General features: G+C 68.3%; 5 protein-coding genes across 6 annotated transcripts; 2 read left to right on the top strand and 3 right to left on the bottom strand.

The window, feature by feature from the left end:
* Positions 1 to 14: 14 nt before the first annotated feature.
* Positions 15 to 3,456, bottom strand: CHLRE_14g633200v5 (uncharacterized protein). 2 transcript variants are annotated; one of them, XM_043070456.1, is made up of 7 exons: positions 3,372 to 3,456; positions 3,164 to 3,225; positions 2,940 to 3,065; positions 2,768 to 2,812; positions 2,409 to 2,492; positions 1,592 to 2,120; positions 15 to 1,515 (listed from the first exon to the last, which is right to left on the bottom strand). In XM_043070456.1, the coding sequence occupies exons 3-7, from the start codon at positions 2,940 to 2,942 to the stop codon at positions 788 to 790; spliced, it is 1,389 nt and encodes a 462-aa protein (XP_042917130.1). In that variant the 5' UTR covers positions 2,943 to 3,065; positions 3,164 to 3,225; positions 3,372 to 3,456; the 3' UTR covers positions 15 to 787. The 2 variants fall into 2 exon arrangements, with proteins under 2 accessions (XP_042917130.1, XP_042917129.1); XM_043070457.1 differs by having other exon boundaries at positions 2,409 to 2,489.
* Positions 3,457 to 3,504: 48 nt separating this feature from the next.
* Positions 3,505 to 10,966, bottom strand: CHLRE_14g633150v5 (uncharacterized protein). Its single transcript, XM_043070455.1, has 6 exons — positions 10,894 to 10,966; positions 10,637 to 10,733; positions 10,486 to 10,549; positions 9,833 to 10,156; positions 6,825 to 9,617; positions 3,505 to 6,507 (listed from the first exon to the last, which is right to left on the bottom strand). The coding sequence occupies exons 1-6, from the start codon at positions 10,901 to 10,903 to the stop codon at positions 4,480 to 4,482; spliced, it is 5,316 nt and encodes a 1,771-aa protein (XP_042917128.1). The 5' UTR covers positions 10,904 to 10,966; the 3' UTR covers positions 3,505 to 4,479.
* A 100-nt stretch (positions 10,967 to 11,066) lies between these two features.
* On the top strand, positions 11,067 to 17,148 carry CHLRE_14g633100v5 (uncharacterized protein). Its single transcript, XM_043070454.1, has 10 exons — positions 11,067 to 11,118; positions 11,499 to 12,112; positions 12,409 to 12,488; positions 12,696 to 13,006; positions 13,469 to 13,540; positions 13,825 to 13,934; positions 14,291 to 14,372; positions 14,580 to 15,410; positions 15,665 to 15,901; positions 16,244 to 17,148. Exons 2-10 carry the CDS (start codon positions 11,733 to 11,735, stop codon positions 16,736 to 16,738), a joined length of 2,598 nt encoding a protein of 865 aa, XP_042917127.1. The 5' UTR covers positions 11,067 to 11,118; positions 11,499 to 11,732; the 3' UTR covers positions 16,739 to 17,148.
* Positions 17,149 to 17,216: 68 nt separating this feature from the next.
* Positions 17,217 to 22,002, top strand: CHLRE_14g633050v5 (uncharacterized protein). The gene is made up of 2 exons (XM_043070453.1): positions 17,217 to 17,591; positions 17,823 to 22,002. The coding sequence occupies exons 1-2, from the start codon at positions 17,476 to 17,478 to the stop codon at positions 20,257 to 20,259; spliced, it is 2,553 nt and encodes an 850-aa protein (XP_042917126.1). The 5' UTR covers positions 17,217 to 17,475; the 3' UTR covers positions 20,260 to 22,002.
* A 1,222-nt stretch (positions 22,003 to 23,224) lies between these two features.
* On the bottom strand, positions 23,225 to 25,676 carry CHLRE_14g633000v5 (uncharacterized protein). The gene is made up of 3 exons (XM_043070452.1): positions 24,767 to 25,676; positions 24,198 to 24,276; positions 23,225 to 23,934 (listed from the first exon to the last, which is right to left on the bottom strand). The coding sequence occupies exons 1-3, from the start codon at positions 25,585 to 25,587 to the stop codon at positions 23,845 to 23,847; spliced, it is 990 nt and encodes a 329-aa protein (XP_042917125.1). The 5' UTR covers positions 25,588 to 25,676; the 3' UTR covers positions 23,225 to 23,844.
* Positions 25,677 to 26,373: the final 697 nt, after the last annotated feature.

The raw sequence follows: 26,373 nt of genomic DNA, 5'->3' as shown, positions 1-26,373 counted from the left end.
GCCAATAGAAGCGTCGCGGGCGTATTTCCATCGCAGCTCGCCGGTCAAAGTTGCATACAGCGCCTGTGCGCGTATGCGTCCGTGCTCAACCTTTCAGGTGCTGTCCGAGCTCAACCTTTCTTAACCAAACCGGCGCCCCGATTTGATGGCTATGTAATGACATGCAGTCCAGCTCTTACCCCGATATCGCTGACATGCAACCTGCAACCCCTCGGCACCTGCCGCGGCTGTTACCCGACCATCCCCGACGCCCCCTGCTTCCACATTCGCTGCAACGTCAACCTAATGCATAGTTGGTACATATCCAGCACAACCCCCACTTAATTGCCGTCCATTTGGGGTACCGTCCCTGGCCCGTCCTCTCTGGCCCCAGTCGGCCGTCCCTAGCTATCGGCCAGACACCGCATCATGCACATATCCTACATACCATTTAGATCGCCACGGTTACTCGACATTCCGACTTTGTACCTCGGCGCCCGAACATAGCTGGGGTGCCCACAGCGGAATTGAGGATGGTCGTGCAGGGTCATGGTCCCCTACAGCTGTGCCTACAGCGGCAGAAGTGATCCCAGCAGCGTACTCTGTGGCGCTCTTCGCTATCCACCACCCGTACGTAAGCAAGATGCTAGCACTATAGGTGCTTGGGCCCATCCGCCGGCCAAAACACAAAAAACTTAGCGTCGCGCCCAGGCCAACCACCGCGCCTGCAGCACCTGAAAGCAACCAAAGCGGGCGTTCTCGGGCCAAGGTGCCCTCGCGCCCATCACCCACCGCTAGTAGCTAGTAGCTAGTGCGCCACCTCCACGCGGCCCGTCTCCGTGTCATACCGCAGCCGCCCCAGCACCTCCAGCCGCCGCAGCAGCAGCCGCTTGGACGGCTGGGACAGGTCCCAGAACTGCACGTGGCCGGCACACATCCACTCCAGGTAGCTATGAGGCAGGCAGCTCAGCCGGCAGCCGAAGTAGCGGGTGCCGAACTCATGCTCGGCGGCCCTCGCCTCACACAGCTCGGCCTCCGTGGCCGGCTGCGGCCGCCACACCGGCTCGTAGCCGGTGACGTAGGTCTTGGCCGCATCCTCTGCTGCCGCCGCCAGTGCCGCCTCAGCCGCCGCCGCCGCCTCCTGGTCGGACCAGCGGGCTGCTGCTGCCGCAATGGGCGTCAGCGGCAGGCCTGCCGGCGCAACCGGCCGCACCACCCTCCACACAAGCAGCTGCCGCAGCGTCTCCGGCCTGCCCACGAACAAGCCCGGCTGCCGGCACATCCAGCTGGTGAACTCAAAAGGCAGCTCCGTCACACGTGTGCTGCTGTACTGGCGGCTGAAACCCAGCACCGGAGCGGGCCCCACCTCCGCCTCCTCCTCCTCCTCCTCCGCCTCCTCCTGCTCCCCCCCCCCTCCTGCTGCTGCACCTGCTGCTGCACCTGCTGCACCTGCGCCGCCTGTGCCACATGAGGCGGCGGCGGCGGCGGCAGCACTGGCGGCGGCCAGCAGCAGCTGGCTGTAGCGCTCGTCACGCCCTGGTCATCGGCGGCGGCGGTGCCCGCTTGCACGGCGCATCTGGCGCCGCCGCCGAGCCGCCTGCCGCCGCCGCACCTGGTGAGGCAGCAGCAGGCGACGGTGAGGCGGGCGGCGGGGGGCTGCTGCGCCGCAGCACCTTTTTCGGCCGCTCGCCGCCGCCGCCCTCACCCTCCCCAGCAGCAGCAGCAGGCGGCGGGGGCCGCTGCCGCTTCGGCGCGCCGCCACCAGCCACCCGCAGCTGGCGCTGCTGCTGGCGCTGCTGCTGCTTACGCTCCTTCTCAGCACTGCCGCCACCACCGCCGGTGTCGGCGGCGGCACCGCCTCCCCGTCCTCCTCCTCCTGCTCCTCCTCCTGCTCCTCCTCCTGCTCCTCCTGCTCCTCCACCGCTGCCGCTGCTGCTGCTGCCGCTGCTGCTGCTGCACGCCGCCAGCGCCCGCTGGATGGCCTTCCGCATGCGCGCCAGCCCCGCTGCATCCGCCCGGCGGCCGGCCCGCCGCAGCTCCGCCCCGCGCTCCTCGCTGTAGCGCTTGTGCTGCAGGCCCTTGCGCAGCAGCTGCACGGCGGTGCGGCCCTTGGCGTCTGGGGTGTTTGGGTCGAAACCGGCCTGTAGATGCACGTGTGTGTGGGCGTGCAATGGGGGAGCGGAGGGGAGTTCATTCCTATGACAGATGGCAAGCGAGGGGAGGGACGGTTGTCGCATCATGCAGACACACAACAACAGAGCGATGAAAAGCAGAGTTAGGGATCGGCACATGTGCAGGCAGCTGCGCCGATGATCAGCACCAGCTGCGGTGACATGCAAACACGCGCTACCGATTGACCGATTGCAACAATGACGAGACGCTGTGCTGTGCTGTGCTGTGCTGTACTACACACCCATCCTCACGCACACCTGCAGCAGCACCGGCAGCGCCCTCCTCAAGTACCGAGCCCGCCTTGAGTGCTGGCAGGCGCCATCCGCAGCCGGGCGCGCCTGCTATGTAATGTTGGGTGGGGCGGTGTGTGTGTGTGTGTGGGGGGGGGGTGATACGGTAAGCATGTGTAGCTGGCATGCCGAGGTAGGAGCGCGCAGCCGCATGCGGCTCGGCTGCCCTTCCATTCGTTTGAGTGCATGTGCATTTGCGGCCGGCCGGCTTGCGGGGCACCATACATTCATTCATACCATGCGGCGTGTGCAGCGGCCGGGCATGCACGGGCGTGCACGCATCCCTGTCTTACATCCCGCCTGCCCGCCTCAAAGCCTGAGGTTACCTGTGGCGGGTCTGGGTAATATTGTCGCCGCAGGCAGCGCTTCACCTGCACGGATGGGGGAGGGGCAGGCGCGGGGCGGGCGGGCAGGGGGGGGGGGGCGCAAGTTCGCGATGGGATGGAGGCAGGACAAGGGCCGAACGCGCGCGGTTGTAAACTGAGATTGCCCACTGACCATCAAGTGAAGCGCCGTGTCACCCCGATCGCAGTCTTCTGCCGTCGCAGCGGACGCCCGCCGGCCACGAGCATGTCCTCCAGCGTGGCTTCCGCGGTCCCTAGCTCCAGGCCAGTCTCAGCCCGCCTAAGGAGACGCAAATTCACGTAAATGGTTGCTGTTATGGGTCCATCCAAAGCATCCACCAAGTCGTGTTGCGGTTGGCAAGCGTTTTGCATTCATACCTGCACTTTGGAGGCTCCCTTCCCGACAGCAGGTCCAGCAGACCGGAAACGTTTTTCACAGCCTGTGTGGTTGTGCCAGGCCCCATATCGCGGCGTGAGTGTGTCGGTGTTCTGCATGTCGGTGTCGCACTTTCGCAACCCTTGCAGTCCAGCTTGCAGCATGCTTTCGCGCAGCTATCAACCTCTCCACAGCCAATACGAGGCTCACCATGTTGGGTTTACTTGTGGACGTCTTCGCAAGCTTGCCAGCATGTTGCTGCTGCGCGCGGCGTGCCTCGCCGCGGCGGGTTCCTTTAAGCTCAGCATCAGACATGCTGGTGCGTTTTTGCTTGGCAATGACAGATAGTAATAAAACACGTCCAACTGTTACGAGACCTTGCCTTGTCTGTGCCCCATCAAGGTGTGCGGGCATGCGGCGGCTGTTGAGGGCTTGCCCCGCACTAACGAGGAGGCAAGGCGCAGTGCGGCACCAAGTGTGTAATGACAGACCTGTCAGCATCACACCCTAAAAGCAACTTCTATCATTCGATGCTATCCCGGTCCCCAGCCACGAACGTCGGTAGATATGGGGGGTGGCTCGGTGTACATGAAGTACGGCGTACACGGTTTGCATTAAGGCATTGAGCCAGCCGGTGGCCGCAACACGCATCCATTTAGCGGCTCAGACGCCCGCACGCTCTAATCCGGCACGCAGGGAGCATTGATTACACCACCACAAAGACTCCCATGCCCGCCAACGTATCCAGCTCCAAAGAAATTAACTTAGCGGCACCGACACAAAAACACGCGCACATGCTGGCTCGGTAACACGCGGCAGGACTGGCGCCCAACGTACCCCCCGCAAAACGTGGCAGCATCCGTAACGCGCCCGCCTTGTGCACACCTCACAATCACTGCTGGCTTTCTCGGCTTCGCATCGTCAGTCTTAATAGCACTTTTGATAGGTGGTCAGGCAGGTAAGCGGACCACCAGTAGGACACTGGTAGGAACAATGGCTAAGCTGACACTTCAAAACCACACTATAGTCCAGCTGTTGGCTAGTACTACGTACCGAACGGTACAAACGGCTCCTAACTGTCCTAAGCCCCCCCTCTGACACCGCATGCCGCCAGTATGCCTAAATCCGGGCACGCGCAAAAAACATCCACCCACAACCAAACAATGTCCCCACAGCATGCCTCCAGCCTTCTCTTCACCCGGACACAGCCAACCAACAGCTTTGACCTGCACCTGACTGTATCTGCATTCATTACCACCACCTGAGGACCAACGCCCCCACACCTACACAGCAAGCCCACCCAGGCAGCCCGGCCGCCTCACCGCCGCCGCGCCGCCGCCAGCTGCTGCAGCCGGCCCGCCTCCCGCCGCAGAGACACCACCGCGCCAGGCGCCGCCGCCCGCGCCGCCGCGCGCAGCGCTGCGCGCCCGCCGCGCGTGCGGACGTCCGGCAATGCCCTGCGACCCTCCTCCTCCTCGTTCTTCTCCTCATCCTCTCGCACCCCACCAACAGAACGGCGCGGCCGCGTTCGCTGCCGCCTCCGCTGCCGCCGCACCACCCACAGAGCCGCCATGCCCGTCAGCGCCTCCGCCGCCGCCTGCAGCTGCCGAGCCACCACCGCCTCCTCCTGCTCCTGGCCCTCCTCATCATCGCCCTCGCCCCGCCCGCCGCCGTCGCGGCCCCGCGGCCCGCTGTTGTACCGCAGCGGCAGCGCCTCCGCCCGCGCCGCCAGCCGCCGCAGCAGCAGCGCCGCCAGCGCCGGGCGCAGCTCGCCACCCAGCGCCGCCAGCGCCGCACAGGCGGCCGCCGCCGCGCCCAGCGGCAGCGGCGGCGGCGCCGCCGCAGCGCCCACGCCACCGCCGCCGGCCGGGTGTGCCAGGTGGCGGGCAATGACGCCCGCCAGCCGCGGCGTCAGCCGCCGCACCGCCGCCCGCTGCGCCTGCAGCTGCTGCGGTAGCCGCTGCTGCTCCGCCGCCTCTGCCGGCTCCACTGGCTCCGCCGCCGCCGCCGCCGCTGCGCCCAGTCGTGTGGCGGCCAGGCCCTGCAGCAGCTGCACCAGGTCGCGGCCGGACACCACAGCCGCCGCGCCGCGAGAGCCCGCCTCCACCGCGCCCCTGACCGGGCCGCCGCCCTGGGCTGCAGCAGCAGCAGCGGCGGCGGCAACAGTCGGCAGCGGCAGCGGCTGTGGCTGTAGCAGCAGGCGGCGCTGCAGGTGGCCCAGCACCGAGGCCGCTGCTACAGCCAGCTCGGGCCGGTGCCGCAGCGCCGCCTCCCACTGCCGCGGGAACGCCGCTCGCGGCTCCTCCTGCCCCTGCCGCTGCCCCTGCTCCGGCTGCAATGCAGTCGCGCCCACATCCTCACCAGCGCCTGCTGCCTGCTGCTGCTGCTGCCGCAGGCGCAGGGCGCGGTTCTGGGTCTCAGCCACCCATGCCTCCTGCCGCGCGGCGGTGTGCGCCTGCAACAGTCGGCCCAGGCTGTACAGCGACAGCGCCAGGTCCGACGTCGACAGCAGCTCGGCCTGCGGCTGCAATTGGGAGGCCCGCACCGCGGCGCCTGTTGCAGCAGAGCCCGCGGCGGCGTCGGCGGCGGCGCACAGCTCGCCCAGCCGCCGCAGCGCCGCCGCCAGCGCCGCCGCCGGCAGCACGGCGCGCATGTCCGCCAGCGCCGCCAGACCCATGGCCAGGTCACGACCCGACAGAGGCGCCGCCGCCGCTGCCGCCGCCGCCTCCGAGGCGGACGTATTGGCGGCGCCGGCGGCGGCGCCTGGCGGCGCCGCCAGCAGCACGTGCCGCACCGCCGCCACCACGGCGCCCGCCAGGCCGTAGCGGCGCCCGCCGCCCTCCAGCGTGACGCCCAGGGCCGCCGCCGCCTGCAGCGCCATCGCCACCTGGCGGGGGCTGGCCGGCGCAGCAGTGGCGGCCGCCGCCGCCGCCGACAGACCCAGCGCCTCAGTGCCGGCAGCACCCGCGGCCGCCGCCGCCACAACGGCTTCTTCTGCACCCCCGACAGCAGAGGCCGGGAGCGAGCTAGCGGCGGCGGCGCCGCCGCTGCTCCTCGTGCCACTCGCCGCGCGCATGGCGGCGGCGGCTGCGGCCCAGCCGCGCAGGGACCTCTCCAGCGCGGCGGCGGCGGTACTGCGCTGCGAGGCGGCGCCCATGCCGGACAGCGCCCGCAGCAGCGTCACCAGCGTGCGAGCCGGCACCACAGCCGCAGCCGCAGCCGTCGCGGGGGCGCCGGGTGCTCCGGCTGGCTGGGGTGGGCCTGGCGCCGCCGCCGCCGCCGCCGCCAGGTCGGCCTCCGCCGCCGCCAGCTGCCGCACGATGGCGACCAGCCGGTCCAGCAGGGGCTGTGGGGGGCGAGGGAAGGGGGCCGAGGGAGTGGGGGGGGGGTTACATTCACGATTACGTAAGGGAGTGGTAGACGGTAGACAATCTGGGGGGAGCGGAAGGGGCTTTGTTTGTAACCCTTCCCGTGCCCTTGCTCTTTCAACACAACAACATCAGCCGCCCCAGCGCATTAAGACACTGCCGACCCAGTTAACTGCCGCATACACTTACCGGCCCATTCAACCAACAGCTAACGAATACCCTACACCCACCCACCCACATACACACACACACGCTGTACGCTGCAGCCCCCTCCCCTCCCCCTCCCCCTCCTCACCTTGGGCAGCACCAGCCCCAGCCGCCCCACGCCCCACAGCGCCATGGCCAGCTCCCCCCCGCGCAGCTCGCCCGCCGCCGCCGCCGCCAGCAGCCGCCGCAGCAGGCAGCTGGCGGCCTCGGGCGGCGGCGCCCACCGCAGCCGCCCCAGCGCCCACCAGCTGTTGGCCAGCTCCTGCGGGCCCACGCCCACCTGCCCACCGCCGCCGGCACCCGCGCCGCCGCCGGCACCATTACTACTACTGCTGTAGTACGAGTAAGAGTCTCCCTGCTGTGGGTGTGGGTGCTGGTGCAGCTGCAGCTGCCCCCCGCGCGCCTCCTCCGCCTCCTCCGCCTCCACCGCCGCCGCCAGCCGGCCAACCGCCGCCGCCATCCAGCCCGAGGGGGGCCGGAAGCCCAGCCGCGCCGCCGCCCACAGCGCGTTCGCCACCTCCAGCCCCCCGCCGCCGCCGCCGCCGCCCGCCCTGGAGCCGGCGGGGCCCAGGATGAGCGTGAGGCTGCGCCCGACCAGCGCCGGCGGCAGCAGCGCCAGCGCCGTGCCGCCTGCTGCACCTGCTGCCTGCTGCTGCTGCTGCTGGTCCGGCTGCTGCTGGTGCTGCTCCTCTGTCTGCAGCTGCAGCCCCATGTGCGCACAGCCCACCAGGCACGCCGCCAGCTGCTGCGGCTCCATGCCGGCACCCGCACCGCCCCCGGTACCCGCACCCGCGCCCGCGCCCGCGCCCGCGCCCGCACCGGCGCCGCAGCAGCGCTCCCAGGCGCCGAGCAGCCGCTGCAGCTGCGCCGCCGCCTCGGGGCCGGCCGGCGCATACCGCATCGCGCCCAGCGCCCACACCAGGTGCCCCACATCCTGCCCGTTCAGGCGCGGCGCGGCGGCGGCGGCGGCGCCCGCCAGCGCCGCCACCCACTCGCCGCCGGGCGCCAGACCCAGCCGCGCCGTGGACCAGGCCAGCAGCGCCAGCGACTGCGGCTCCAGCGCGGGCTGCGAGCGCCGCCCCCGGCCCACGCCGCGACCCCGCCAGCGCTCGCCGCCTTCCCGCTCCCCGGCGGCAGCAGCTGGCGGCGGCGGCGCCGCCGCCGCCCGCCACAATGCCATGCATCGCTCCAGGAACGCCGCCCGCCAGGCCGCCGGCGGCGCGAACTCGAACCGCGCCAGGGCGGCGGCGGCGCCCGCCAGCGCCTGCGGCTCGTAGCCGTGCAGCGCCGGCGCGGTGGCCTCGCACAGCGCCGCCAGCCACGCCGCCGGCGGCTGGAAGCGCAACGCCGACAGCGCCCACAGCGTGTTGGCGGTGGACTGCGGCGACAGCGCCGCCAGCAGCCGCCGCCGCCCCGCCGCCGCCAGCGCGTCGCGCAGGAAGCCGGGCGGCAGCAGCGGCGGCGGCGCCGCCTCATGCGTCCGCGCCCCTCCCCCTCCTCCGCCGTGGTGCTGCTGCAGCGGCAGCGCTGCGTCCAGTGTGGCCACCGCCCACAGTGTGAGGCTGAGGTCCTGGCCGCTGAAGCGACCCAGCGCCGGCTGGCTCGCCGCCAGCATAGCGCCCGCCCAGCGCCGCCACTCGCCGCCGCCCGGCAGCCGCGCCGCCGTCGGGGCGGCGGAGCTGGCGGGAGAGCCTGCCGCCGGTGTCGCTGTCGCTGCAGGGGCAGTAGCAGCGGCTGCAGGGGCAGCAGCGGCAGTAGCCGCGGCGCGCAGGGGCTCCAGCCGGGGCGCGGCCTTGGCCACAGCCCACAGGGCGGTGGACAGGCTGCGCGGCGGCAGCTCGCGCGCGCGGCCCAGGCGCAGGCAGCTGCCGGCCAGCTCCCACAGGTAGGACAGGTCGGCCTCCGCTGCGGCCGCGGCCGCCTGTTGCGCCTGAACCGCTGGCAGCAGCTCCTGCCCTTGCTCACCCGCGGCGTCATCCACGTAGGCGGCTGCGGCTGCACCAACAGTCAGGCGCCGTGGCGGCGGCGGCGCTGCCGCTGGCGGCGGCGCCGCCAGCAGCAGCTTGGCGCCGGCGGCCAGCAGCGCGGGCATGTGGGCGGGCAGCAGGCAGCCGGCGGCGGCGGCGCCCGACTGCAGGCGGCGCAGGTCGGTCAGGCTGTGCGCCTGGTCGCGAATGGCGATGAACAGCCGACCCTCGGCGGGACTGCTACTGCCGGCCCCGCTGGCGCTGGTGTGGGCGCTGTGGGTGGTGCTGCTACTGCCGCTCCCGGCGTCCGTGGGGGCGCCGTGGCGGCTGTGCCCTCCCTCCTGCCCTCCCTCCTGCCCCTGTTGCTGCTCGGGCGGGTGCACCTCCGGCTGCGGGCCGCGGGCGCCGGGGCCTGAGGAGCCAGCAGTGGGGCGGCCCGGCGGCGCGCCGCTGCCGTCGAAGGGCTCAGATGGGAAGCCCGACGGCCGCGGCGCGCGGCGGCGTGCGGCGGCGGCGGCGGAGGAGGAGCTAGCGGCGCCGTCATACGACACACGCAGGCTGGCGGCCGCGGCGGCGCGAGCCGTGGGGCTGCCGGCGCTGCCTCTCCCGCCCTCGCCCTCGCCTCCTGCTGCGCCACTGCTGCCGCCCAGCCCCTTGCCACTGCCGGCGGCGGCGACGGCGCTCCCGCGGGCCCGGAGCCCAGGCGCGGCAGCCGCCGCCGCCTCCATAGCCTCCATCAGCCGTGCGCTACGGGCGACGACCAGCGGCGGCGGCGACGGCGCGGCGGCGGGCGGCAGGCGGCGGCGCCACAGGCGGCGGGACGTGGGGCCGACTGGGTAGGGCTCAGCGGCTGACAGGTTCTGTGCGCCGGCGTGCGGGGCGCCGCCGGTGTGCTGCTGGTGCGCCATGTCGGTCTGTGTGGACATGCCGGGCAGCGATGTAAGAGGAGATTAGGATTAAGACATGCCCCCAGCTGGCGTCAACGTCGACGCCACGGGTCGTGTGCTTGGCTGACACATTGGCAGGCCGCGGCCACCCGATGCACGCAAACACATACACACGCGCACCCCCCAAAAAGTCACGCGCTCACAACCCCTAACAGCTCACAGCACGCAGGGCCCCGGCCCACCTGTCGCCTGGGCCGCGGCGGCGGCGCCATCAGGCCCACCGGCGCCCGCGCCCCCGCACTCCCCGACCGCGGCTGCTGAAGCTGCTGGAGCTGCTGCAGGCGCGGGCGCGGCTCCGACACAGCCCAGTGCTGCTGCCCTGGCGCCCCCGCCTCGGAGCTGGGCGCAGTCACTGTTGCTGCGGTGACGTGGGATCGGCGGGCGCGCGCGGAGGCCGCCGCGGCGGGGCCGGCGACATCGGACTGGCTTGTGAGGCGGGCGCCCGCGCCGTGTCCCACATGGCCCAGGGCTGCCAGGAAGCTGCGGGCGCGGCTCCTGCGCGACGTCTGTGAGGTGCAGGGGGATGACAGGCGGGGGCGGGAGGGTTCGAGGAATGAGCGATGAGGTAGCAGAGACTGCGCCGGCGACAGGGCTAGGCCAAACCACAAGGCGTCCGACACGCCGCGCAACACCACCACAAGGCCTTCCGCCGAAACTCGGGCGGGCGAGCAGGAACCGCTCTCGCTCCAGTGCTCATGTGCAGTCTGAAGGCAGCAATCGCTGGTGGAGCCATGCGCCGGTGCATCGCAAACGCACTGCGCTGCCCCTCGCCACACACCGAGCAGCCAATTTGCGCCGACGGCAGGGGAGACCCAGTCCACGCCGCTCAACTCACCACCTCAGTGAAATTCTTTAGAGACTGGGCTGCAGCCAGCTTTTGCCGGCCTGTGTGGCGACGCCTGTCAGAGAAGACACGGGGTTCAGCAAGCGTCCAGAGTTTGCCGCCAGCTCAAATACATCCACGGGATTCTGCATATAGTTCTTACCATATAAGTGAATTGCCAACCACGGATGCGGGCGAGGCCACACGGAGGGCCTCGCCCGCAAGCGGCTCCCGCAGCCGTTCCAGCTTATGGTGATTTACTCGAGTTCAATAACGGGAGAATGCACAGCCAGATTTAGAATTGGGCGACAAAGATGGCCTATGTCACCGTGAGCCTCCTACAAAGGCCAGGAAGCTTGCCGTCTCCGTCTCTACCAAACTCGACTCTCGATGTATTACTAGCGTCCCTGCAAGCTCAACTCAGGTACATAACTCACAAAGTTGTCAAAAACTTGGACCAAATGGACCAGGCTCGATGCAGCTTTTGCATCAGAAGTAGTCAAAAGCCCGCGACAATTGGCAAGGTGGTTGCCAACTGACAAGTAGTGTGATTGCACCAGCACTTGCATTGAAACAAAGCACAAGCAGGCGGGGACTGCTCAGTCGGAGGCCTCGCGTTTGCGTCCTGTTCACCTGTTGAATCAGGTGATTACAGTACGTCAAACGGTCAAACCTAAGGTGCATTTGGAAGCCAGCGAATTTGCGAGAGCTCGCACATGGCGCGCCAAGTCAACAGGGTCGCCCCAGCGGGGCCCTGGCCTCGGTCTAGCGTGCGCAGTGGTCACAAATAGTGATCTTGGGCAGCTCGAGGCGCTTGGGGGCGGGTTGCGGCAAGACAGCCGAAGCGACTGAGGCTCAAAGCCCTACCAGGAGGGAAGAATACGCACACGCTTTGTGCCCTGCCACCCACCCCGATTGTAAGGAGGGGGCCTTCCCCTCATCACATGCCAGATGTCTTACTAGGCCCCTGTCAGTGCCCGGCCTCACTTGAGTTAGCCCTCTGTTTCTCTTGTCCTCCATCTCAGGCAAGTCGAGTAGTCCACGCTCTGCAGTGGGCTTACGGCGGAGCAACCACCCGCAGCAGTCGGGACAGCTGCACCGCTGGGGTGCTGAGGCGGAGCCGCACTGAGCAGTAGGCAGCAGTAGCAGCAGCAGCAGTAGCAGCAGCGGTAGCAACAGTAGCAGCAGCAGCAGCAGCAACAGTAGCAGCGGCAGCAGTAGCAAACCGGCACCAGCAGCGGTTCGAGCGCCAGGCAATTATGGCCTCCGCCGCCAGTGCGCCATCCGCAGCCGCGGCGGACGTACCCGCCGCCACGCGCCCCACCCCGGCGGTCGCCACCGCCGCGCCCGCCAATGCACCCAACTCCGCCGCTGCCGCCTCCGCCGCGCGGAAGCAGTTTGCGGCGCTCCTCGAAACCGCCAACCGCCGACACCTGAAGCTACATGCCCGACTGGCGGAGCACGCGCCCTTCAGCCCCGGCGGCGGCGGCAGCGGCTCGGGACCCGGCGGCGGCGGCTCGGGACCCGGCGGCGGCGGCGGCGGCGGCGGCGGCGGCTCTGCCCCCGGCGGCCTGGCGGCTGTGTTCAACAAGACGTTTGATGCGTTCTCGCGCCTGTGGGACTTCCAGATGACCCACAGGTGTGCGTGGGTAGTCTGCACGTGATGAGAAAACTTTCGGTGTGGTTGTGTGTGTTGGAAAAGCACGAAGGATATTATATGCGTGTACGGCAGTCAGGTGGAATGTGTGTGTGTGTGTGTGTGTGTGTGTGTGTGTGTGTGTGTGTGTGTGTGTGTGTGTGTGTGTGCCGTACACGGGAGGTAGCGCACAGGGTGGTGTGTCGCCCCATGTGTGTGTCAGCGAGCCAGTGGCCGCCACCGCCACCCTGCAACCACCACCCTACCCCTCAACCACCCGCCCCCCTGCAACCCCCCAGGCCGGCTCTGCTGGACAGCGGGCTGCAGCGCTGCGAGCTGGGCGGCATCGCGTCGCGCATCGGCCAGCTGTACTACAACTGTGAGCGCGAGGGGGCGAGCGGTGGTTGAAATGAAGGGAACAAGTGATTCGGGTGCATTGGGGATGGTGTATGAAAAGTGTGGGAGGGTGGGGTGTAAGAGGTTGCTGACAGTGCTCCCCGCCGCACAACTTCGCTTCTATTTCAATCATGAACGTAACCCCATCCCTCCCATTTCCTCCCATTCCCTCCCTGCCCCCCCCCTTCAGTCTACCTGCGCTCCGGCGACACCGGCGCGCTGCTGGACGCCTACACCTTCTACGACGCCGTGCACAGCCGCGGATACCTGGCCACCCCCCCGGCCCCAGCAACAACACAAACACAAACACCCGCCTCGCCCCCTACAGCCGCAACTCCCAGCTCCAAGGATGGTGCAGCGGCGGCGGCACAGGCGGCTCAGGCGGCGCAGGTGGCGGCTGCGGCGCAGGCTCGGCAGATGCGGTTCTACGCTCGGTTCGTGGTGGTGGGGTTGCTGTGTGGCCGGCGGCAGGAGGCGCTGCAGCTGCTGCAGGAGCTGCAGGTGGGGGTGGGGGTGGGGGAGGGGGAGGTGGAGAGGGGAGGAGAGGGAGAGGCGGAGGGAGAGGGAGAGGGAGATGGAGAGAGGGAGGGAGGGACAGAGGGAGAGGGCGGAATAGCCGTTCATGGAGTGATCACATCCCCTAAGGAGGGTGGGTGTGTGGGGAGGTAGTATTGCTCCGGGTCCAGTGAGGGGGTTTGAGGGGGGACGTCGGCAAGCCCGGTGGCCAAGGGGCTGGGCGGGCGCGTTAACACGCGCTGGGTTGGGCTGGTTATGGGCTTGGACAGACGGTGTGGCGTTATAGCGTTGTGCTCCCCCACTGCCCCAATCCGCGCCCCTCACACGTCCCTCGCACGCCGCCGCACCACGCCTTGCCCTTCCCTGCCTCCTCCTCCTCCTCCCCCTCACCTCACCTCATCGCACCTGCCCCCCTCCCACCCCCACCCTCTACCCGCACCCCCTCAGGCTCTGGTGTCCAGCTACGCGCTGCCACCCTCGCCCGGCTCGACGCCGCCACCCGACGCCGCGGACTGGCAGGTGTGCGTGTGGTTGGTGTGGTTGGTGGGTTGGTTGGTGTGGTTGGTTGGTTCGTTGGTTGGTTTGCGGGGGGGGCATGGGGTCGGCCGCAAGGGGGGGCGGTAGCCGTTGATGTGAAGAACTGTCAGGTAGGGGTTGTAAGTATCAGCCCCAAGTAATCCGAGCCCAGTGCAAAAGGAGTGTCTGTCGCACGCCAGGGGCCCTGTAGGGAGGCCTGATGCGCGCGCACAACCCTCTCCCTCACACGCCACGCCCCCCTTCACCCTCCCCCCCCATCCCCCCAGGTGGTGGCGGACGAGGTGACGGCGCTGGTGGCGGCGGAGGCGGCGGCGCTGCCCGCGCCGCGCAGCCCAGGGGCGCTGGAGGAGCAGTGGGCGCCGCCCATACGGTGCAGGTGGGGGCGGCGTGTGGTGTGGGGGTGGTGTCGTGTGGGCGTGGGTACCGGTGTGGATGTGGGTGTGCATGTGGGCGTGGGGTTGAGGGTGGGGGTGTTGTTCATATTGCTTACTGCTCTTTTCTGTGTTGTTGCGTGGGTGTGGGGGTGTGGGAGCGCAGGCATGGTACTATGGTAGCTACGTAAGATTCGTATGTAATATATGTTGCTCCGTGTGGGAGCGTGCGTGTTGGAACATGTGGACTTACTTCTGTGTGTCGCCTACGCACGGCTTGCACACACACACCCGCTCTCCCCTCCCCCGCTCCCTGCCTCTCTCTTGCCCCCCGCCCCCCTCCCCCTCCCTACCCACCAAGGCCGTCCGGCCCTGCCGCCTCCGCCGCGCCGCACCGGCCCCGGCTGCGTGAGGCGCTGCTGGTGTCGTACCGCAGCCGCCAGGTGGGTGTGGGTGCGGGGGGGGATGTGAGGGGTTGGGTGGGGGGATTGGTACAGCGAAGTGCAGCGAAGTAGACAGCACGCGTCGGGGAGGGGGGCAGATATCTTGTGGCATGTAGTCCCCGCCGTTCCCGCTGGTAATTCCGGCGCTGTCATTGGGCGGGCTTTCCTTGTGCTCTCTAACACACGCGCACGCACGCACACGCACAGGTCAAGGTGGCGGAGCTGCCCATCGAGCTCTACCGCATGGCCCAGGCCCTGGAGTGGCACAACCACCGACTGACCGGCAGTAGCAGCAGTAGCAGTAGCAGCAGTGGCGGCGGTGGCAGCGGCACGGCAGTAGCAGTGCCCGCGTCCGAGGACGCTGTATCCGAAGACGGCTCGGCGGCGGGCGCAACCGCCACCGGCGCCACCAGCAGCAGCAGCAGCAAGGCCGCGGAGGGGCGGGGCGCGTCCAACGGGCCCGCAGCTACAGCCCCCGCCTCCTCCTCCACCACCACCCCCTCCTCCTCCACCACGCCTGCCGCCTGCCGCAACCCGCCCCGCCTGCTGCTGTACAAGCCCACGGCGCAGCAGCTGCTGGGCTGCCTCCTGGCCGCCACCTCGGCACTGCCGCCGCCAGCGCCCCAGGCCGGTGGCGGCGGCGGCGGCGGCGGCGGTGGGGCCGCAGACGAGTTCGTGCTCGTGTACCTGAACGCAGACGCCGCGCCGCCGTCCCTGGTGGGCGGCAGTAGCAGCAGCGGCAGCGGCGGCAGTATCACGGGCAGTGGTGGTGCGGCCGATGTGGCAACGGCGCGGCAGATGCTGCTGTGCCCGCCGCGGCACCCGCACCCGCACAGCGGCAGCTCAGGCACCCCCGCCGCCGCCGCCGCCGGCTCTGGCAGTAGCAGTGGCAGCACCGCCACCGCCACTGGCAGTAGCAGTAGCAGCGGCGTGGCAGGCGACTGCCTGCTACAGCCTGACGAGCTGCTGGTGGCCAGCCGGCGGCGGCTGTTGCTGGTGGTGGACTCGGACATGGCGCCGGACTTCGCCCGACTGCCGGTGAGCAGCGCGTGTGGGGTGTGGGGTATGTGTGTGTGTGTGGGGGGGGGGGGGGGTTACATTCATGATTAATTAAGAAGTGGGGGGGGATGGCATGTGGGCCAGCCTTCGGAGGGTATACGCGCTGGACCTGGCTGCTGGACTCCACGGTCATCGGTAACGACGCGCCTGCTGTGACAATGTGCTACAACTGTGGCTACAACTGGGCTACGACTTCACTTCTTGATTAGTCATGAATGTACTCCCCCCTGCAGGGCCACGAGCGCGGTGCCCCCCTGCTGTGCCTCATGTCCGGATCCCGCGACCCCCTCGCCACCGGCAGTAGCAGCAGCAGTATTAGCAGTAGCAGCAGTGGCAGTAGCGGCAGTAGCAGCAGCAGCAGCAGCCGCTACGGCAGTATGCTGTCTCTGGCTCTGGCGCGGCCGGCCCAGGCGCTGTGCCTTCTGGCGGGGGAGGGCGACCCACAGCCGGCGGCGCTGCAGCGGCTGCAGGTGGGTGCAGGGAGGTGGTGGGGGGGGGGGATTTTAGGGGTAGGGGGAGGAAATCGCTTATGGAAAGCGGAGTGATGAAATGACAGGTATGGAGTGCCCACGGGTGCGGGGCTCGGGGCAGGTCCCCCCGGATGTGGGCATAGGTACATTTGGCTGCCCCTGCCTCTTGCGCCCACACCCGCCCACTTACCTGCCCGCTTACACACTAGCGCACACGACAACCGTATATGCATTGCCATGCTCGTGAACAAACCACATGCACATGCACATGCATATGTACAGCGCCCCGTGTCGGCCCCGTCCATCGTCCAAACACACACACCGTCCCTCTCTCTCATTCAGGCGGTGTTGGATGAAGTGCTCCTGACCCTGGGCCGGGACCTAGCGCAGCAGTTGGCGGCGGCGGCGGTGCCGGCGGCGGCGGGCGCAGCCGCCGCCGGCGGCGGCGGCGCCGGCGGCTCCTCGGCGGCGCCGCCGCCGTGGCTGGCGTGGGGCTCTGTGTTTGCGGACGGCCTGTCCCGCCGGCTACTGCTCAATTTCGCTCTGTACCGGGCGGCTGTAGCAGCGCTGCTGCGGCACCGGCAGCAGCAGCAGGCGCAAGCAGGTGGCGGCGGTGGTGCGGCGGCGGCGGCGGCGGCGGCGGCGGCGGGGATGCCCAGTGCGAGCCCGCCGCTGCCGCCAGCGGCGGACGCGGGCGGTGAGGTGCTGAGTCGGGGGCTGGCGGCGCTGGCGGTGGCGCTGGGCGGCAGGGCGGGTGCGGTGTTTGGAGGTGGCGGCGGTAGCGAGGTGGCGGCTGCGGCTGCTGCTGATGGCGTGGCGGGCTTGTCGCTGGTGTAACGGGTTGAGGGCGGGTTGGGGGGGGGGCGGGTGGGTGTGTGGCACGGCGTGGGTGGTCGAGAAGGGCAGGTGCACTGGGAGGCAGCGTCTGTTGCAAGGTGTCTGGGGTAATTTCCGGGTTGCTGTCGTGTGTGAGCCGGCGGCCAAGCAAGCGCTTCCGTGTAGATGCTGCTGGACCCTGAGGCTCGGTCGGGCGGCTGGCAGGTATGCACAGAAGCGACGAGGGCAGGCGGGGCTGACGCGGCTTTTGCTATTCGGTCCGCTTAACTTGAACTCTGAATGATGGCCGTCACTGAGCGGCCACACCACGCTGGTACTTGCAGTCGCTGCTCACGCGCCATGCGGTGCGTGGGGCCATTTAGGAAAACTTCGCACGGATGTGCACGGGCGCGCTGTAATCCGCCTGGCCCGACTCCACTCCTGCTGCGGTAAAGCCTCCGAAATATCATCCCTTATTACTCTCCGTTTGCTCTACTTAAACCTGACGTAGCACAAGCGTGTTCTAAACTGCGACGCTTCACAGTCAGCCAGACTCCCCCACGACCTGGACACTATGAGCACCTAAATAGAGATGCCAAGGAAATAGGCGTTCCTGGAAGAGCTTAACACAACGCCAAGTGCGCCTGCGAGCTGCTGCAAAGGCCTTGCGCCGTGGCCTCGCGCACCCCTCTCACCAGGAGGTGGAACTTTTGCTTCAGCGTTATGGAGAGCTAGCACGAGTTATATAGACCGCCACGATGGCGAGCTTGGAGGCGCTTGGGGACGGGCCTGCTCTTGCGGGCTTGCCGCTTGCGGCGCAAACGGCGTTGCAAGGTGCTGTCTGCTCTGGGCGCAAGAATCCTTCAAAGACCTGGTAAGCCTACTAGCCCGTGTCAGGTTTCTCAATGATACCCTTTTCGCGGCGATGTGCGCGGCCTGTTCCTGCTGTGAAGTCTGGCCGTGCCAAGAGCTGCTTTCAGAACATTCTGCCATTATCTTGCGTTGCCCTGATACCCTGCGCCACCCTGATACCGGTATGAGAAAATGAACATCATTGTGGACATGCAGCCTGAAGCCGTGCGACGCCGTGATCCCTGGTGCGCAGGCACCGCACCAGCACAAATTCCACGCTATTTACCGTGGATAGTGCTGCCACTGCGTCTGCGCTCCCGGACACCCGGGCCGTCTCGAATTCCTGTGCGCATTCGGATGTGCTGCTTCGCGCGTTCTCGTGTTCACCGAGTTGCAACCGTATTCTTGCTTACGAGCGCGTGGTTGCCGCGCATCGGCAGCCGTCGCAGCTGTCAGGCGCAACTGCACGGCCACTTCGCAGCGCGGGGTGCCCGCTCGACGCCTCCAGCATACCGGCCGCAACCGCAGCAGCTTCCTCGCCCGCAGCATCCTCGCCCGTGGCAATGAAACGCATTCATAACCAGCTGCAACAGCACCATGGATCACACCGGCACCAGCATTCGCACCATCACTTGAGGAGCACGGCAGTAGCGGTGGCGGAAGCCACAGCGCGCGACTGCGCCGTCGGCGCCGGCGGCACCTCGCCGCGGCACGCCGCCAGCTGCGGCCCAAACGCCGCGGCCTCAGCCGCAGCCGCCGCAGTCGCCGTCGAGGGCGGGCAGCGGGCGGCCTGCAGCAGCAGCAGCGGCGGCGGCGGCGGCGGCAGGACTGGCGTTCGCGCCGGCGGTGACGGGGCCTGTACCTGCAGTTGCGACTGCTACGGCAGCAACGGCAGCGGTGACTGTCAAGGCTGCGGCGCCAGTGGCGGCACCGGCGGCGCCAGTGGCGGCAGTGGCGGCGGCGCGGCCCTGCAGCAGCTGCTGGGGCTGGGCCTGGGGCCGCAGCAGCTGCAGCAGACGTTGGAGCTGCTGCGGCGCAGCACAGACCAAGGCCACGCCCACGCCCACGAGACGGCCACAACAGCCATATGGGAGCGCGGCAGTAGCGGATCCGCGGGCGGCGGCGGCGGCGGCGGGCCGCTTGCCTCGGGGTCGGGGTCGGTTTCGGGGCGAATGGCAGGCGTGCAGGCCTCGGCGGCGCGGCAGGGGCAAGGGCAGGGGCAGGGCCAGGCACACCGGCTGGGGACGCACGACGCCCGTGCGTTGGTGTCAGCCTGCTACGTCCCCGTACACGACGGCAGTGCCGGCAGCAGCAGAGGCGGCGGCGGCAGCGGCGGCAGGGCGGGGCCGCGGCCCGGCTTTGGCGTTGGCCTTAGGCCGAGCAGCGGCAGCGGCAGCGGCAGTGGCAGCGGCGGCGGCGGCGGTGGCGGCGCCGGCGGCGGTCAGGGGGTTAGCGGCGGTGGCGTAGGTGAGGCGGGTGTGCGCATGAGGAGCGGCCTGAGCGCGCGCAGCCTGGGGCCGCCGGGGGCGGGGGGCAGCGTGACGCGCCTCCCCTCGGACAGCTCCTGCGGCACCGCCGCCACTACCGCCACGGGCGTCACGGGCGTCACAGGCGCCACCGCCCCCAGCTCGGGCGCCGGGGCGGCGGTGCTACTGCCGCTGCCCGCGGCCGCCGGCTGTAGCAGCACCACCAGCAGCCTGGCCGGCTACAGCCCCGCCGGCACGCCCAGCGGCGGGGGCCTGCTGGGCGCGGCTGTAGCAGAGGCGGCGGCGGCGCTGACGGCCGCGCCCAGGCTCGCCGGCAGCAGCAGCACCAGCAGCAGCTTGCAGCGGGCGGCGACATCCGGGCTGTCGCAGGGGCGGCTTGCGCCTCCGCCCTCCCACATCCCAGTCTCTGGCGGCGCCGCCGCTGTGCGGGCCGCCCCGCCGCGGCCCCACCCCAGCGGGCGGCCCCTCGTGCCCGCAGCCTCCTCCACCCATGCGGCGCACAGCGCAGGTGCCGCACAGGTGCCCGGGGCGCCGCCTCAGGCGCTGCCGGCGCACCTGGCCTCAGCCAGCCTCAGCAACAGCAGCACGGGCACCACAGCCACGCTCGCCACGCTCGCCAGCAGCAACAGCGCCGGCAACAACCTCGTCACACTGCAGCCGTCGTCGTCGGGGCGCAGCAGCGCCGCCGCCGCGGCAGCGGCGGCCGCCGCCGCCGCCGCTGCCGCCGCCGCCGCCGGCAGCTCTCCCTTCTCGGCCTCCCCGGCGGGCGGCGACGCGCCGGCGGCGCTGCGGCTCATCTCCTGCACGCTGCGCGCGTCCGACGTGCCCCGCGCCCCGGGTTCGAATCGCACCGGGCGCGTTGTGACTCCCGAGGAGCTGGGCCGGCGCCTCATGGCCGAGGCCAGCGGCGGCTCCACCACGCGCGTGCTGCTGGCCAGGGCCGCCGCCGGGGCGGCGGAGCTGCCGCCGCCGGCGCCCAAGGTGCGCCCCGGCACCTTCCCGCCCATTGCCGAGCACGCGGCGTGCGGCGGCGGCGAGGGCGGCGCGGGGGGCGGGGGCGGGGGCGGGGGCGGGGGCGGGGGCGGGGGCGGGGGCGGGGGCGGGGGCGGGGGCGCGGCGGCAGCGGGAGTGGTTGAGGGGGGCGAGGGGGAGGGCTGGGCGGGCAAACGGTCGCCGCCGGCGTGTGGGTGCACGATCATGTGAAGGCACGTGGTGTGTCGTGTGTGTGTGTGACGCGCCGCGTGGGGACCCATGGATCTTTGGCCGTGGCAGGGGATGGTGGGACGTGCAAAAGCGTTCTAGGCGTAAGCGCGGGCCGAGTGCACACGTAAGCGGATTGCGTCATTGATGAGTGATCGGTGCCGCATGAAAATGCATCGGGCGGGCGTGCAGGAGAAGGCTCAAGGCAGTCACATTCATGCTAGGAGAAGCAAAGCGCCCCGTTGCGTTGTGCCGTACGTTTGTGTGAACGTGTGCGGAGCGCGGGTGATGCTGAGGCGTACGACGAGGCAGTGGTGCAGGTGTGAGCATTCAAAACACACACACACAACGTAACCCACGGACTACAAGTCAAGAGGGCGACACGTGACCCCCTCCTTGTTGCTGCCGTATTGTTCTTACTCTGGGGCAGGATCGTACTGCCACATGCATGTGCTGAGAGGCTGCGTCCTCGGGGGCACACATCGCTATTCATAATGGAAGGCGGCGGCCCGTGTGTGTCTGCGGCCGCCTGCCACGCCTGTGGTTGTCCAGGGCGGGGGCAAAAGGGGGAAGGGGGAGGGGGGCAGGCGACAGGTAGCTCGTGAGAGGAGGGCGGCGCATTGAGTGTTGCGCGCGTGTGGGGCTCGTGAGATGGGAGTCGCGGGCAGGAGGGGCACTGGGCTAGGCTGTGGCCCCTGGGTCGCCGTGGCTGCAGGCGCTGTGTGTGTGGGGTTCGTGTGGGGGTGCCAGCCCTGGCGGCAGCAGGCGGCAGTAGGCGGCAGTAGACGCAGCCCGCCTGGCCGGTCCCCTGAGGCCGGCCCCCCGAGGTCTCACGGGGCGCAGACGTGCTTGCACGCACCGTGCCAAGGTGTGGCAGTGGGGCGGCCACCGGGCCGCTGTGACACGGACCGCGGCGGCCCACCGGGCCAGGCTGGTAGCATGACGCGAGCAACACTGTTGGGCGTGGCTGTGAACGAAGGCGCTCTGCAGCGCTGCGTGTTAAGGTGCATGGCAGGGGCAAACAGCTTTTAGCTAGCATCAGGCTATGAGCTAATTCTTGCGTTTTGAGCTCTTGCTGGCTCTCCGGCCGGGCTTCGTTGTGTTTTGAGCGACGCGTTGTGGAGCATTCCCACCGCGCGCACGGAGCGGTCTGCGAGCAGGCTGTATGTCAGCTACCACTTGTTGTTGTTTGTGTCTTCACCCTGATATGATTCCGACTTGCCCTGGTGTTTTGTGTGTCAGGAGGTTGGCCACGCCGTTAGCGATGGCTTGCTGCTGTCATGCTGCTGCTGCAGCTTTGGAGCTCGGACACAGCGGGGAGGGGCAGGTTGCTTGCTTGTTCTGGTGTGTGTGTGCGTGCGGCGCGGCACTGGAAAGGCACTGGAAAGGCACTGGAAAGGCGCGAGTGCTGCAGCCGTAGCCGGGTGGCGAGAGGTGGTGTGAGTGCGGGAGCTGGAGGCGGGGTAGGCGGGTAGATATTTATGCAGTCGAGGGGTTGGGGAGGCGGGTGGAGTGACAGTAGTAGGACACGCCTCCCCAGCCCCAATAAAGCAGGAGGCGCCCAGTGTGCGTGTGTGTGTGTGTGTGTGTGCGGGGCGAGACGGGAAGAAGGTGTGGGAATGGAGCAGCCATGAGCAGATATACTGATCCGGTAATCACGGCGCGACGTTTGCGGGTTTCGGTGCCGCATGACGCAACACGTAGATGTTGCGGGCGACAGGGCGGACGGGCGATATCCTCAGTCTCAGGCAGCCCATTCAAATCACATTGCTGCAATCCGACCTAGCACGTCCTGCTGATAACAGCGGCATCAGGCCAATGAGCCAGTCAGTCAGTCAGTCAGCCCTGCATAATACGCACATGCATGGGGTGTCCCAGGACCATACCCGAGTAACCCGACCTGTCGGCGTGTGGCGGTGCCGGTGGCTCTCGCTAGCTCAGCGCTCGTATCTTCCTTCGTTCGGAACGAAATTTGCCCAAAAAGGCCTCTGGCGGACGAAATTTTTTCATCTTGATTTGGAATTTCGGCCAAAACGCACGGGATCTTGGGGGGTCTTTCGGCAAACAGACGAAGACATTTTTGGGATTTCGGCCACTTTTGGCCAAGGACAGGGGGTTCCAGCGTGGGGTTCCAGCGGCTACTCCACGGCCGAAACCTGCGTGGCATATGGTAAGAAGGCTCAAAGGGCTGTATCTATGGTGTTGACGGCGGGAGACAGGGGTTCCCCTGGCGGGAGAGTGAGGTTGGGTCGGCAGGAAGCAGGGGGGGAGTGGGCGTGTCGTGTCGGTGTCGACATCGTGCGGGTCGGGGGCGGAGCCCCCGGAAAAATTTTGGGGGTGAACGAAGCGGCGGCAGCCTGTTTCGTCAACTAAACGAAGCCATTTTAAGGAATTCGGCCACTGACGCCGCCCCTGCCTTCGTAAGATACGAGCGCTGCGCTAGCTGCCGCACACTCTGGCGCCCACCCCCCCGCCGTGCTCGAGCCACACAGCCCTACCCCGTGTCCACGTCTCACACTCACAGCGCCGAATGCCGACAGGGCGACAGGGCGGACAGGCAAGTCTCACACAGCGCATTGAATCACAGTCTGGCATTTCAACCAGCAGGTCCTGCTAATGACACCGGCAACAGGTCAATCACCCACATGTATATGATGTTGTGTTTGTCTCGCACTCGCATTCGACTCGCCCGCCACTCATCCGTACATTCGGGCTCCCTTTTCTGCCTTGCCGCGCCCTGTTTTCGCCCCTGCTTGTCATACTGTCGCCCGGCCACTGCTTTGCTGCATACTGTTGCATTTTCTCTGTGTTGCATTTGGTGCTCATCCGTGGACGCTGGTCATCTTCCTGCAGGTGCGATGCGGCACTGCCTCGCGAGTGTGGCGTTGCGGTGTGTCTGTGTGGTGCTATCGCCTGGCCGGGCGCCCGGAGCGTGAGGAATGCGCATCAGCAAACTTCCAGCCAGCCAGCAACTCGTCGGTACAGTAACTCCGGCGTTCGACCGGCCGCGTACTCCTGCCCTGCCGTTGCAAATTGTTTGTCATCTGCTGGGTTCTGGGAATCAGCTGCACCCTACGGGACTTTACCAACCTGCCTTGACACTGTCCCATTCACACACCCACATGTATATGTATGTCTTCTCCTGGGCCTCGCCATCCGCATATGCAATACCGCAACCCCGCGTGTGGAACACACACCCAAACCCGGGGTGCCTTTTGTTCCCGTTCACAGCCGGCTCATTCCGTCACTCGACCAGTCGACCGCCAAATCCCTGACGTCCACCTCCTTACCCTGCGCCGCCTGTCGCCCCAGTTCCCTGAATCCCAAGCGCTGTGGCGCAACTCCTGCCCCCTCTGCCTCCCGCCCCCTCAGCCGCCCTCCCAGCAGTCCGCAGGTCTGCTCGCCGGCCCCTCAGCCACTGCTCTGCTCCCCCACCCCACGCTCACCCTCACGACCTCCCAGCCGTCCACAAACACCAGCACAGTTGCACGCCTTGCCTCAGCAGGCCCCCAAAGGCCGCCCCCCCCCCCTCGGCCCTTCAGCCCCCTCCCCTACAGCAGTCCTCGGCCGGCCGCGCCAGCCAGCGGCTCAGTCGCAGGAGCCGTCGGCCGGCCCCTCCCGCCAGCGCTCGCCCACACGCGCGCAGTCGAACAGCGGCTTGCCCAGCATCTCGTTCACCTGCACGTGGGCGTGTGTGTGTGTGTGTGTGTGTGTGAGTGTGAGTGTGACTGTGTGCGTGCGTGCGTGCGTCCGTGCGTGCGTGCGTGCGTGCGTGCGTGCGTGCGTGCGTGCGTGCGTGCGTGCGTGGCTGTGATGAGTGTGTGCCAGTCAGTGCAGATGATGCGTGTGTGTGGACTGGAGCGAGAGGAGCGCACACACACACACGCAACCCGCCCCTTCCCCCCCCCCCCCCACACACACACACGCCGCGGGCCGCCCACCTCGTTGTGCAGGCCGCACAGCCACATGTTGAGCTCCCGTGCGCTCCCCACCTGGGGCGGGCGGGCGGCCACCTGCTCCCTGTGATGATGGGAGGTGTGTGGGGGTGAGGAGGTGGGGGTCGGGGTTGTGGGGGCGGGGGTGGTGAGGAGGTGGGGGTGGCGATTGTGGTGGGGGTGGGGGTGGGGGTGGGAGGCGAGGTGGGGGAGGGGGGCAGGAGGTGGAGCATCGAGTGGGGCGGACGTAGTAGGGCACAGCGGGTTGCGGTTACCAGGAGGGGTCGTGAATGGCAGGTGGGCTGGCTGCGGCAGGCACTGGCAATGAGGCCTAACCGCTCCCTCGAGCTCCCTGAGTCCTGACCCCCTCGGCTCCGCCGGTCTTCCCGGCGACTGAACCGCCTTGCCGAACAGCCCTCATGCCTCTCTGCCTGGGAACACTGCACCCCCTGTGCCCGCTGTTCCCACTGTTCCCACTGGACGTCGGCTCTTTATAACTGTCATGTTAACCACTCCGTTCTCCACATAAACGGCTTTATCCCCTCCCCTCCCAGTCGCCTAGGCCTTCACCTCACCTCAGGTGCTCGCGGCACACCTCGCAGGGGTAGAACTCCGCCAGCCCCTCCACCATGCCGCGCATCAGCCCCTGCTGCCGCTCGCTGGGCGACTCCGGGTAGCCGGCCGCCACGCTGTGCAGGAAGGTCCACGTGGCACGACCCAGCTCCCAAGTGTCGGGCGGGCAAGGCAGCGGCGGCGCGCCGGAGGCGCCGGCGCCGCCTCCGGCGGTGCCGGAGGCTGCGCCGCCTTCGGCAGCGCAGGCGGCGGCACCCATGGCTGTACCAACGGCGGCGGCGATGGTGGCGGAGGCGGGGGCAGCGGGATGCGGGGCCGAGGCGCCTGGCGCGGGAGGTGGCGCGGGGGCTGGGGAGGAGGCTGCAAGGGAGGAGGCTGGTGAGGGCGGCCCCGCGGCTGCCGTCTGGCCCTCCTCGTGCAGCGCCCGCTTGAAGGCTTTGAGCACGCCCGAGCAGGCGCGCGACTTGCAGTCCGAAAGCTTGCGAGCGGCGGGAGTCGCAGCGGCCTCAGAGACCGCGGCCGCGGCATTGGGCATGTGGGTCCCAGCGCCCGGCACTGCAGTGCCCCCAACGTCAGGGCCGGCAGGGGCCTCGCTCACTGATGCGCCCAGTGCCACTGCCGCGGCATTGACAACTGGCTGTTCGCTTACTAAAGCACCGGCTGTCGGTAATTTACGCGGCGCCGGTGGCGGGTTGAGCTGGAGGTGGGCAGGGAGTCGCGAGATGTGTTTTGGCGATGGTCGCTGCAACGTCGCGGTCGGCTCCTCGTCCTCGCCTGGGGACCGCATGCGAGACTCCTGGATAATTGGTCGTCTGCCGCCCATCAAGAAATCTAATAAAGCAGACATTGTGACACGATTCTAGAATGAAAGAATGATAGAATGAGCAGAGCGGTCTGAGGCACTTGAAAGGGACTTTTTCGAGTGCGACTTTGGATTAGGGTCAGTGTATTGCTGACTAGAGGCATCAGAAGCATCACGCCATGTCAAATGGCACGAAGCCGTCACCATGACCCTGGACATCAGCTGTCCCGGCGGAACCCCAGGCGCTGACGCACGCATATGCGGGCAGCGCTGATGCAGACGGCTCCCTGCCAATCGCCAAGTGGTAATGCGGGTTGAGAGCTGAGTCACGTAAAAGGCCGCGCGCACCGTTACCTGCGGATCAGGGGGGAGGGGAAGTCCTCACAAAGCTTGAATCGCCCACGTGGCTCGATCGCACCCTGAAGCCCCGCATCCCCAGTAGCCATAGGGGCAAACTGGTCTCCCTGAAGTGTAGCGGGCAGCAGGGAGGGGCCGAAGGGAGGCAGTCCACTTGCAGCCAGGGCCAGGCCAGGGCCTCCATGCAGCAGGTTGCAGTCTTGTCACACCCACCGTCCCGCCATCCCAACGCCGCAGGCATGCTGAGCGCAGGGGGCAGTTAACTTGTACTTGGATGTGGTGCAGCGGCATGATGTGGCCCGAACAGTCCCCGACCCACATCCGGGACCCAGTAAAGCGAACGCAGTCATGCTGGTACGGCTGGGTAGGGTAGGCTCACTTGCGTAGCCAAGTCCGAGTGTGAACAGCCGTTGTGTGCTTGGAGCTGCAGCTGTGTGCGGGTTTGAACGC

Source organism: Chlamydomonas reinhardtii, chromosome 14, assembly GCF_000002595.2.
Source record: "Chlamydomonas reinhardtii strain CC-503 cw92 mt+ chromosome 14, whole genome shotgun sequence".
Taxonomy (NCBI): domain Eukaryota; kingdom Viridiplantae; phylum Chlorophyta; class Chlorophyceae; order Chlamydomonadales; family Chlamydomonadaceae; genus Chlamydomonas; species Chlamydomonas reinhardtii.
The sequence above is the reverse complement of the archived record's forward strand: the minus strand, read 5'-3'. Positions and strand labels throughout refer to the sequence as shown.

What these genes read in the sequence shown, in the direction of transcription:
- CHLRE_14g633200v5 (XM_043070456.1), bottom strand. An exon ending in CGCTGCCGGTGCTGCTGCAG is followed by an intron (nt 2,121 to 2,408) that starts GTGTGCGTGAGG and finishes GTGCATCTACAG; the next exon opens with GCCGGTTTCGACCCAAACAC. An exon ending in GCCTGCTGCTGCCTCACCAG is followed by an intron (nt 1,516 to 1,591) that starts GTGCGGCGGCGG and finishes GCCGATGACCAG; the next exon opens with GGCGTGACGAGCGCTACAGC.
- CHLRE_14g633000v5 (XM_043070452.1), bottom strand. Translation starts at nt 25,587, where the DNA reads ATGGGCGGCAGACGACCAATTATCCAGGAGTCTCGCATGCGGTCCCCA. An exon ending in GTGTGCCGCGAGCACCTGAG is followed by an intron (nt 24,277 to 24,766) that starts GTGAGGTGAAGG and finishes CCATCATCACAG; the next exon opens with GGAGCAGGTGGCCGCCCGCC. An exon ending in TGTGCGGCCTGCACAACGAG is followed by an intron (nt 23,935 to 24,197) that starts GTGGGCGGCCCG and finishes GCCCACGTGCAG; the next exon opens with GTGAACGAGATGCTGGGCAA.
- CHLRE_14g633100v5 (XM_043070454.1), top strand. Translation starts at nt 11,733, where the DNA reads ATGGCCTCCGCCGCCAGTGCGCCATCCGCAGCCGCGGCGGACGTACCC. An exon ending in AGCTGCTGCAGGAGCTGCAG is followed by an intron (nt 13,007 to 13,468) that starts GTGGGGGTGGGG and finishes GCACCCCCTCAG; the next exon opens with GCTCTGGTGTCCAGCTACGC. An exon ending in GCGCCGCCCATACGGTGCAG is followed by an intron (nt 13,935 to 14,290) that starts GTGGGGGCGGCG and finishes CTACCCACCAAG; the next exon opens with GCCGTCCGGCCCTGCCGCCT.
- CHLRE_14g633150v5 (XM_043070455.1), bottom strand. An exon ending in GTTGGCAATTCACTTATATG is followed by an intron (nt 10,550 to 10,636) that starts GTAAGAACTATA and finishes CTTCTCTGACAG; the next exon opens with GCGTCGCCACACAGGCCGGC. An exon ending in TGGGGCTGGTGCTGCCCAAG is followed by an intron (nt 6,508 to 6,824) that starts GTGAGGAGGGGG and finishes CGCCCCCCACAG; the next exon opens with CCCCTGCTGGACCGGCTGGT.
- CHLRE_14g633050v5 (XM_043070453.1), top strand. Translation starts at nt 17,476, where the DNA reads ATGGCGAGCTTGGAGGCGCTTGGGGACGGGCCTGCTCTTGCGGGCTTG. An exon ending in AAGAATCCTTCAAAGACCTG is followed by an intron (nt 17,592 to 17,822) that starts GTAAGCCTACTA and finishes CCTGGTGCGCAG; the next exon opens with GCACCGCACCAGCACAAATT.